The 11,457-nt window shown below is 41.3% G+C and overlaps 1 protein-coding gene across 1 annotated transcript; it reads right to left on the bottom strand.

The window, feature by feature from the left end:
- Positions 1–3,093: 3,093 nt before the first annotated feature.
- Positions 3,094–5,753, bottom strand: drd1a (dopamine receptor D1a). The gene is made up of 2 exons (XM_020590238.1): positions 5,441–5,753; positions 3,094–5,202 (listed from the first exon to the last, which is right to left on the bottom strand). Exon 2 carries the CDS (start codon positions 4,863–4,865, stop codon positions 3,747–3,749), a length of 1,119 nt encoding a protein of 372 aa, XP_020445894.1. The 5' UTR covers positions 4,866–5,202; positions 5,441–5,753; the 3' UTR covers positions 3,094–3,746.
- Positions 5,754–11,457: the final 5,704 nt, after the last annotated feature.

Here is an 11,457-nt window from a genome sequence, read left to right as displayed (position 1 = left end):
CTCTTCTGAAAACCAATGGGTGGGTTTGGGCACCATTTATATGCAGTCACTGGGTACACCCTGGACAGGTTGCCAGTCTTTCACAGGCCTGACACTTAGAGACAGACAACAACGCACACTGACTCCTATGGGTAATTTAGCATCATCAGTCAAACTAAGCCACCCTACCTGGAAAGAAGCCATGCAGACACAAGGAAAACATGCAACCTCCTCACAGAAATGCATCAAGTCAACTGTGTCTTAAACCTGGAACCTTCTTGTTGTGAGCTGACAGCGCTAACCACTGCACCACCACCAAGTTATCATAAACGGTTTAACTGCATTTTAATTCCCAGAGATTTTGCTTGAAAAGGTCACAAGGGGCTCCTTTGCATTTCTTTTCTAAGTTGCCATTGCTTTTTACTTACAATACATAAGTCTCTATTTCTCTCCTTGCCCCTTTCGTTCTCTATTCCTGTCTCAGTAAATGATTTCCCCAGGGTTAGTCATTAGCATCATCTGAAGTTGCCATGCCTAACATCACTTCTTTGATGTGCCAATCTAAAAAGACAACACTTTGAAAATCCCACAAGATACAGTACACTGGAGGAAAAAAGTTAGCAAAAGGAAACAAATTGTCTGTGTTTACAGAGTGTAGCTGATATTGCGGGAATTCTGGGTTGGGCACTGGAGCAGGTGATAGCAATGCTGCACCATACACATATACGTAGCTACACACATTCGACCACACATGAACACACCCTGTCTTATCGCCACGTCACCCATCACTCTGAATGATGTCAGTCAATTTAATTGCTGTTCCTTTCCCATGGCACGCTTGAAGAGGTTTCACAAAGGGAAGGACAGTCCAGAGCCCTGAGGAAGTGGGTTTTTAAAGGACAAGTGTGTGTGTGTGTGTGTGTGTGTGTGTGTGTGTGTGTGTGTGTGTGTGTGTGTGTGTGTGTGTCTTTGTCTGAGACATGCTGTATAAAGACTTCCCACCACAATATTATGTCTACAATTTTTCATTTTAATTTCTGAGTGTTGAGTTATCTGATAACAAAATTAAGTATGTATCTTAAATCCTCTGCTTTAAGAAAATATTCATGAAATTCTTCATAATTATGAAAGGCCAGGCACTCAAACAGAGATATTCATTAGCTTTAATAAACACAGCTTTTGGCCGTGCTAATGATGGCAATACATCACCACACTGAACAAACACAGGAACACCAGTTATGTCAGGGTGAAATTTTGGACCTAAGACACAAATGTTCCCATCGGACTCTGGTGTGAAATGTGCTTCGGGAAGTTTGATGCGTGGAGGTCAAAGCTGTACAGCCAGTTCTACAAACACCTCAACATGGATTTTATGAACATAGACAAAAACACTTCTGATGGTTTGTACTGTTATGAATGTAACATGCCAATATGTATGCAGTGGTCAGACCTCTATAACAGCAGACTATTTTAGAGTTTATAGCCACACACCTACTGTATAGCATCATAAATGCTACCTGAAGTTAGCACACATTTCACTTTACAGGAGAATTCCTGGGTCTTAGTTTCACGGGTTTGGCTATAATTTTTATTAGTCATGATCTCAGATTAAAAGATACTACTTTGTTAGATGTGAAGCTGCCAGGAGATGGTTAACTTATCTTGGCATACAGATTCTGAGATGTGAGAAACAGCTAGCCTGACTCTGTGCAGAGGTAATTAGTACCAGTGCCTCTAATACTGACCTCTAATTTGCTCATATCAAAATTTGTTGATTGGTTAGAAATATAAAAGCAACAAGCTGTGATGTCACACTCAGCTGGGTTATGTGTAGAGCGAGGTTTTTGTGAGGTTTTCACATGCTGCAGGAAGTCAGGCAACATAGTTCATTGGCACAATGTACAAAATGTGGAACTATTTCTTTTGAGGTCTGGAGACACATTAAATTAGAAAAAAAAACATCAGGAAAAGAAATACAAGCAGTCAAAGTCATATGATCACGGTTTTCAAACAAATAAAAAGTGAACCATAAAAATGATTTCACAAACTATCCATTGTAAACACTCATCACAGTTTCCTCAATCACCTTTGATGTGCAGTACTGCCTGTGAACTAGTGCTGTGACTTTTAATTTGAAATTTACACTATGGTCCAAAATCTGTAATTTTATGTTGGAATCAAAAATTCAGTGTGTAATTGCAACAGAGATTGGCACATCCATTGCTTGTCGTGCTTCATCAGTATTCTAGGTTAATTTTGTTGTTGTTGTTGTTTTCTAACACAAAATGCTGAAAACCGGTGAGTGCTAATATGAGGAAACATTCTGGATTAGAAAAATCATAAATAACAGCAAGGCTGTTTTCTGACTTTGTAAAATGTATTACAGCAACACTATCTTGTCACTCAAATGTGGCAGCAGAACAATGTTTATTTTACAACACAGTTTAGGATTATGTATTTTCTATTCAAGCAAATTATGTGTCGGTTTTATTTCTGTCAACATTTCTTGTGCTGTCAAGAATTATCGGTGACATTTCATGTCCTCACTTTTGATTTTGCCTCCAAAAGCTGTGGGCTGGTTTACAACTTGCCTGAGTGTCTGGCTGCTCGTGTTTCTTGTTCTGTCATCAGTGTTCACAGTTGTCAGTGAGCGTGATGCGTAGCGTGTTATCATAACCAACAGGAATGATAGCCAAACCTGTACAACTATGATCCAAGTTGTTATAAGTCTAAAATATCTATTAATAATTTACTTTAAAGATCAAATTAAAACTGATTTACTTAAACATGATTCAGTCAATTACAATTCTATGTCAGCCCCAAAACAAGCAGCACTGTCAAGCAACATATCTGTTTAGGTCTTTGCCTTTTCCAGAAAAAAAGAGGCCATCAGCTGTTGTTAATGGAAAATACAACACATACAAGGTAAGATGAGACACTCATCCATAAAACACCTTCAAGCAGTGAAACAAATAATTTATGAGGCATCTGCTGATTAAATTTGGTTTAAAGTTGTAATTACTTGACTTTTCAGTGAGATATAAATAACAAGTTTAAAACCATAGCAGCAATGACACATACATTTGACAACCTGCATTTTTCATATCTGTATACCTTGGCTTCAGATCATGTTTTCATTAGTGGCCACTTATCAAAGCTTTCTTTTAAAACATTAATGGATAAAGCTACACATAAAATCAAATGTTTTCATTCTAGATTTAATATTAAGTTATATTTTGTTGATAAATTTCACCTACATGTTCATCTATGAAGAAATATGATTTGGTTTGATGCTTTACCACATGAATCCTTGCAGAGCCCAGGTTGTTAGTGTAATGGGTAACACTATTTCTGCATGCTCTTGGGCGCTGCAGCTACACTATATATAGAAGAGTGTGTTTTGACATCGTTTGCATTCTTGTGTGACAGTATTGAAGAGAGCAGTGTCTGACAGCATTAGGGTATGCGCTTCCCAGTCATGGGATTATCTATCCCAGGGGTGTGTCAGCATCACTGTGCTCCCAGCCCCCTGGCACAACAGCAAAGTCTCAATCAATACCCCCAAATCCCTTGTCCTCTTTCAGGAGCTTCTTCCAACTGAAGACAGTGTAGTGCAAACACGGGTACATTTAGGGTCACCATATCCCTCAGTCACAGAGTTAGTGCAAAGAGCAGCTTTCCCCTGTTAAACTGATCAGACTAGCCTCAACAAGAGCACTTGGACTCTTAGCATTAAGAATGAGTCATCGCTATGAGAGAGTCATGAGTCATTTCTTGCTTACACCGACCGTCTCTATGTTGTGGCCTCCTTGACAGAGTCTGTGGCAGCCCAGCAGGATGGAGAAGGCCTTGCGAAAATCTGCATTGAAAGCATAGATGATGGGATTGAGGGAGGAATTAGCCCAGCCAAACCACACAAACACATCAAATGTGGTGGGGCTGATGCAGGGAAAAGCCTCCCCTCCGCTTGATTGCTCGCAGAAGGGCACCATGCAGTTGAGGATAAAGAATGGGAGCCAGCAGCACACAAACACCCCCATGATCACAGATAGCATCTTCAGCATCTTGGTCTCTCTCTTGAATGTCATTTTGAAAGTGCTGTCAGACTCTGTGATGCTGGACCCTCCGCCCATGCTGTTGTGTCTGTTCTTAGCAATTTCGGCTGCTCGCTCAAGGGCAGAAATCCTCTTAATTTGTTTGTGGGCAATGCGGTAGATCTGGGTATAGGTGGCCACCATAATGACCACAGGGATGTAAAAGCTTATGAGAGATGTTGAGATGGCGTAGGTCCTGTTCAGGCTCGAGTCACAGTTTTCTGGGATGGTGTAAGATGTAGCATTAAAATCTGAAGAACCAGAGGACCTAGTGAGAGTGGTGTAAGATTTAGTTTGGGCCTTGTGCCAGTTGAGCTGCACCGGGATAAAGGAAATGAGGACAGACAGCATCCAGGCCATGCTGATCATAACACAGGCCACTCTAGGTGTCATCTTCCTCTCATAGCGAAAGGGACTGGAGATGGCCCAGTAGCGGTCTAAGCTTATCACACAAAGGTTCAAAATGGATGCTGTGGAGCACATAATGTCAAAAGCCACCCAAGTGTCACAGAAGGAGCCGAATGGCCAGAACCCAGCGATCTCTGTTACTGCCTTCCATGGCATCACCAAGATGGCAACCAAGAGGTCTGACACAGCCAGAGAGATCACAAAGAAGTTGGTCACTTTACAGCGCAGGTGTCGAAATTTGGTGACAGCAGCGCAAACTAAAGTGTTTCCCAGCAAGGTAGTGAGGATAAGCAGCGAGAGGAAACAGCCGGTTAGGACACGATTCGATGGCGCCTCATCCAAAAACCCACTGTCGACGACAGCTGTAAAGTTCATGAGATCCATCCCTGAACATGCACAACAAGGGGTGAGCTACATTTTATTCACTACATTGGAATCTAAGAGGCTCCAGTGCTGCAGCCTGGCACAGACTCTCCATCATTGCATCTTCTGATAAATGATGATAGACGAGATGTTTGAGGCAAACCCTCCCTGGGTCGGACATTTGCCCTCTGACTTTGTAATTTAGGTTTGACATCAGTTGAGCTGCAGTGGAGAAGAGGTAGTGTGTCCTAATTCCACAGATGTTGTTTTAGTTTAATGACTGGAGCTCTTCTGTCTGCTCTGTTTACTGCTGTAACTTCAGGAATCCCCAGTCTGCTAACTAAAGCCATCAGTAGCCCTGTGGATTAAAGGAATGAATTCCATAACTTTGGACATGTCTGTATCTTAAGGAGCCGATTCTGTTGTGTACTGTCAAATGACAATGATCAGATTTAAATACAATTTTCTCCATAACTATCTGATAAAGGATTTTCCTGTAAGCGCACTGTAATTATTAAGGTGTGATTCTAATCGAGACTCACACCTCCCTACATACAATACCGCGTTTCTGTTTTAATCTTTATAATCATACTCACCTCTTGGGCAGAAGCGACCAGCTGTAGTTTGATTTTATATTTCAAAATAAATGTCCTATCGCTTCTATAAGAAATTCCCAGTTCATCCAAAGGAAGTTAGTTCCAGAACAAAACAAAGATGCGTCCGATTATTTGTTCGATGGGCTGCACATCGCTGACAGTTGTTAACGAATTAATAATGCACACAACAGGATTTAAATGTCACTCGACCGTCGTCCTGCAGCCTCAGTCCGCGTGTTGCTGCCAAAGCCCACACAGTGTGCGCTCCAGCAACTTGACGCACTGGCGTTGTACCATTCAAAACAAAGTGTGGTAGGAAAGAAAGCACGCGTATGTGGCCCTTTAGCTACCAATCATCTCATAACGAGGTATGATGCAGCAGTTAACACCTGACTTGTCATGAGTGGCTCTCCTTAGTGATTACAAACATCATGTTGCTGATTAAACACACCTACTATCAGCAGTTCTTTCTCGGGTTGACCTGCAGTTAAATATGCACTGTGTAGTTTAATTAAATTAGGATGCATGTTATAACACTGAATCAGGTCAAGTGCCATACAGGCAGGACAGTGGGTCACTGAGGCTACCTGGTGGAGAAAGAGAACAATTGCATCTGTAGAGGGAAGTCAAAGCTGTGAAGGATTTCACTTCTGGTCAGGATTTTAATGAATGAAAGAGAGGAGATTAGATCAGAAAACATCATCCTTCATTCACCTGTGCCAGTTCTCATGCGAATACCAATGTCAGCTTCAGCATTTCTGTCTGCTCTGACTGATACATTGTGCACGGCTTGTAAAAATCCTGTCAATATATATCAACCAAGAAATTTCTGGCACAACTTCACCCACTGCCAAGGTGCATAGATGAGGGAAAAAATAAACTGGAAAGGTAAAAATGCCAACAACACTTGCAGTTTTAATGTTAAGACCAACACATTTTGGCTTGTGGCCTTTGTCAGGGTCTGATACAGGTAATTGTACCAGTACCGTGCCACTGCTCCACCCAAAGTGTACATTTCCCTGCATGTTTGGTAAGTGTGCTGTCACCTGTGTTAATTATTAGACAGATCTTTTGCCTCTTTACCAATCTGTGAATATGACTAACTTATAACCACATCACCATATACCACACCCAGCCCATTTATTTGTATGTTTTTATTGGCTGACATGCATATGTTTATATGTGACTGGTTGTTTTAATTTTTTTTAAATATCTGTGCTACTTAAATGATGGTAGGTAGGTAGGTAGGTAGAACTGTAATGATCCCACAGTGAGGAAATTCCAGTGTTCCAGCAGCAGTAAAAGACAAAACAACATGACACCATAAGAATAAACACCCCACACATATCTTGAGAAAACAAGATCCAGGTACCTGAAAAACCTAACAAAAATATAGTATTTCAGACAATCAAGAACAAGAATAGACCTCCCACAGTTTGCCCCTAAGACACAAGTCAAAAAAGATACCTAGGAGCAAGACAAAAAAAAATAGTATTGAGAGGAATCAAGAAAACAACCAGGAAATCAAGAACAATTGAATATTACTCCCAATTAATCCCACAATGGAGGAAAGAAACCTGTGTTTCAGCCATAAGGATCTCTGAGGAACTACTCAAAAATACCTAAAGCAGGGCAATGTACAGTATTTGAGAGAGATCAGGAACAAGATATTACAATGCATTTCACCCCTAGAGCTGAATATTGCACCTCAGTCGACTATTGCATAATCCCTCATAATTTCACCTATCTTATCACTGCAGTGATGTATTGTACAGTCTGATGGCTGTGGGGAGGAATGGCCTGCGGTAACACTCCTTATACTGGGGGTGTAACAGTCTCAAGCTAAAAGAACTGTTCAGAGCCTCCGCTGTGTGGTGCAGGGGATAGGAGGGGTTATACATGATGGATGTTAGTTTTACCTGCATCCTTCTGTCCGCCACCTCCTCGATGGAATCCAGAGAGCAGTCCAGGATAGACCCAGCTCTCTTAACCAGCTTGTTTAGGCTCTTTCTGTCCCTGACCGTGCTTCCTCCTGCCCAACCCACAACAGTGTAAAAAACTGCAGATGCCACCACAGAATCATAAAATGTCCAAAGGAGTGCCCCGCGCACCCTGAAGGACCTCAGTCTCCTCAACAAGTGGAGGCAGCTCTGGCCCTTCCTGTACAGGGCGTCTGTGTTGTTGGTCCAATCCAGTTTATTGTTGAGGTGGACACCCAGGTATTTAAAGGTGTCCACAATCTCAATATTTGAGCCCTGCAAGCTCACCGGCATGAGTACTGGTGATTTCCGCCGGGGGTCAGTCACCATCTCCTTTGCCTTGGTGGTGTTCAGGACCAGGTGGTTTTTCTCACACCACATCCAACAATAGCAGTGTCGTCTGAGAACTTTTGTAGATGACACTGGTGGGAGTTGTACTTGAAGTCTGACGTGTAGAGGGTGAACAGAAAGGGGGAAAGCACCGTCCCCTGTGCTGCAGAGTACCACATCCGACACACATTCCCGCAGCCTTACGAACTGAGGTCTGTTTGTGAGGTAGTTAATGATCCATTCAGACAGGTCCACACCTGTGCCCTCCAACTTCCCCCTCAGCAGTGACAGCTGGATTGTGTTGAAAGCACTGGAGAAGTCAAAGAACATGACCCTCACAATATTTCCGGGGGACTCCAGGGGAGATAGGGCTCAATGCAACATGTAGATAATGGCGTAATCAACCCCGATGCCAGGTCGATATGCAAACTGCAGCGGGTCCAGCGCTGAGCTCACTTGGGCACGGAGGTGGCCGAGGACAATCCTCTCTGATTCTTTGTTACCTGGCTTTAACAGACCCTGGAGAAGGCTACAAGCTGAAACATATTGGTTTTAACATTAAAGTTGTTCTATGCACTGTAAGTGCTGCTGGGCTTTTTACATTTCATATGTATGACAACATACATCCCTATTTGTTTTATTCAGTTTAAGGCTGGCCAAAAGGGGAAGCACCTAACCTGGATCTATCCAAAATCTGCTTACTAAGACCTCAAATTCTTGTGTTTTTACAGGGGGTTAATGTGTCAGACTGACTGAAGCAGTTTATTTAACATAAAATGACCACTGAAATCACAACATGTCATTTTTACATTTTGATTTAGTACAGATGGGTGGCACAGCAGCGCAGGGGTTAGCACTGTTGCATCACAACAAGAATGCCCTGGGTTCAAGCCTGTGCTGACCTGGGGCCTTTCTGTGTGGACTTTGTATATTCCTGTGTGGGTTCTCTCCCGGCTTTCTCACACAGTCCAAAGACATGCAGCTTAGGTTAACTGGTGATGCTAAATTGCCTGTGGGAGTGTGTGTACCTTACTTTGTCAGGCTGAGGTGCACTGTGGACATACTTTGGAGCATCTAACTCTCTCCACCTGCTCTGCTGGTTTTCTGTGTTCAACGGTGCATCTGCTGCTCCCTGCAACCAGTAGAGCAGTTCAAAGGCTTTACTGCATAGAGAGTTACGGTTTCCTAAACATGCTCATTGTGAAGTTCCCTGAATCTTACTTTTCTAATGAGTCACTGAGTAAGTTGCTCTCATCAGATAGTAAGATATGATAAGAAGATGAGAAGTGATGAGATGCAGACATTGTCTATCACATCACGCTATCATGGAGACTTGGGGTGAGGCATTTTGAATTCTCTAAGATCTCCTCTGTAGACATGATAGAACAGAGTGTTTTTGGTCTGACGCAGGATGACAGACCACCCTCAAGTGTCATAGGTATTAAAACAGCTGAGAACAACACAGGCTGTTTTAGGAAGCAAAGTGCTGGAAAACCTCAGCTCTTGTTCTGCATTGCTCTGTGGCATGTATGTGTAAGTGTGTGCAGTACATTACTTTATTATCTGTGCAAGTTAAAAAGGACACTGGTTAACTTTAGCTGCTTCTGGAACTGTCTGCCACTTTCTGTTTTTCTCTTGCCTGTAAAGCTACAGTACCTCTGCTTTGCTTTACTGAAGAGTTTCACAGTGCCCCTCATACATTTGGATACCAGCTTATGTTTGAGGATTACGCTTAGTATTATGCATGAGTAAAGCTTGATGGCAATGATAAGATGGTGAACACAGTAAATACTAGGCTATAGCTACTAAACATCAGCATGGCATTGTCACTGTGACCGTGTGAGCATGCTGATGTTAGCCTTTAGCTTGGGTCAAACAGGGGGGTGGGGAACTTTGTGTCTGCTTTCCCTCCAACACCTCCGCCTCCCCCTCTCTACCCACTGTCACTTTACCTTCTATTTGTGTCTAGAACACTTTGGTGACTTCCAGACTGAATTTTGCTCATGTATAATGAAAATTCTGCTTTACCTTTATATATTTGACACAAAATTTGCAGATTTCTACTTTACATACAGTGAATTCATTCTTACTGTGCTTCTTTTTTCTGCCCTCCCAGCAATGAAACATTGGCTTTTTAAAAGTAGTAGCAGTACAATAGGATTCAAAATGCAAACAGATTTAAAAGAAAATACTCAGTGAGAACAAATTATGAAAGTAGTTCTTTTATTTGAGGTCAGCAGCACAATATTTCTGTCCTGAAATAACATTTTTCACTTCACACAATCCACTTAGCTGAATATATTATATGAAATGTCTGAGGCAATCAACAGTTTCATATAAATAAATAAATAGTGTGTGAAATAAATATTCATAAATAATAATAATAAATAGGGAAACATCAGCATGGCTTTGTCACTGTGACTACATACCAGTTTGGGGAGTTGTAGCAAGTCATGTATAATCTCAGTCCTTGCTGCGCGTATTTTGCTAGTTTAGCTCAAAGCACCACTGTGCATACAGTATGTATGAAACCACTGACTGAGAAATGACCACTTTTACACAAATCTGCAATAATATCTCAAAATCATTTGAGTTGTACTGATTTTAAATTGGCTCATGTGCCAATCACTAACATGGAGGAGGCAAAATTGATGACCAATACGCCAACCGGCCATCAGGGAGTGATCAACTCGTGGTGGCTTCACTTCTGGGAGCTGTCACAATATCTTAAATATATAGGCTACATTCAGTGGTATAAACTCACAGAGCTGCTAGCATTACTGTGAACTCCCAGTCCTGTTTAGGGTTTCTTTGACAGATCTACACTGCTCCCTACCTTCTACTGTTGAAGTCAAGGCCATTTTTAGGCATAGGCAGGCTAGGTGGTCACTTAGGGCAGCATCAGGTGGACGGGTGCCAAAAAGGACAAAGAAATATTTTGTGAATAATTTCTGACAGCCAGTGTACTTTAAAAAGAAGCTAAAAACAAGCATGTGGCCTGTTTTCTTACTGCTGAGCTGTAAAACATATCTCAATTGCTATACTAAATTATGCACTGTAAATTAATACATTAATTAATAAAGAAATTATATAGAATTCAAAATATTGTATCATACAGTACAGCCACAGACTAAGTGTAAGAAACATAACATCTGAAAATAAAACTTTCATAATGATAACACTTTCATACTTGCCAGTTTAAAAAAAAAAGAAAGCACCCTGTTTAGGAACTGTGTGCAAAAAGGAATAAAATACAAATAGAAGAGGGCACCAACTTTATGAGATATTAAACACTTAAATTAAAATGAATACAACAGCCACATTAAGGCCATTTTAAAGCTCATAATGTTCAATGTTGAGGTTAAGTTGATCCGTATCATATTGTGTTAGCACTGTAAGGTACAGTAATGTAAAACACACGACATAACACACACTATGTTGTGTTATATTGTAGAAATTGATGTTATTTTGTCCAAAACAAGACAACTTACAACTTCTCAAGCACAAAAATGATAAACAGTTCTTTCTTTACAGCAGCCCAGTGGTTTGTTGCACATGGTCCAGAAATGATATAATGTTTGCATACATGTTCAGTGACAGGTTTCACTTTGTTTCAGGCAACTGGACTTTCCAGTTAAACTTTAATTTTGCTGTCATTTTTTAAAATATACATTGTGGTAAGAAAGTGGGTGTTCTCCATTTGCTGGT

Source organism: Monopterus albus, unplaced genomic scaffold, assembly GCF_001952655.1.
Source record: "Monopterus albus unplaced genomic scaffold, M_albus_1.0 scaffold2.1, whole genome shotgun sequence".
NCBI classification, from domain to species: Eukaryota; Metazoa; Chordata; class Actinopteri; order Synbranchiformes; family Synbranchidae; genus Monopterus; species Monopterus albus.
Note: the sequence above shows the minus strand (reverse complement) of the source record. Positions and strands in the feature narration are given on the sequence as shown.

Excerpts from the sequence above, each read along its gene's own strand:
- drd1a (XM_020590238.1), bottom strand. The coding sequence starts at position 4,865 with ATGGATCTCATGAACTTTACAGCTGTCGTCGACAGTGGGTTTTTGGAT.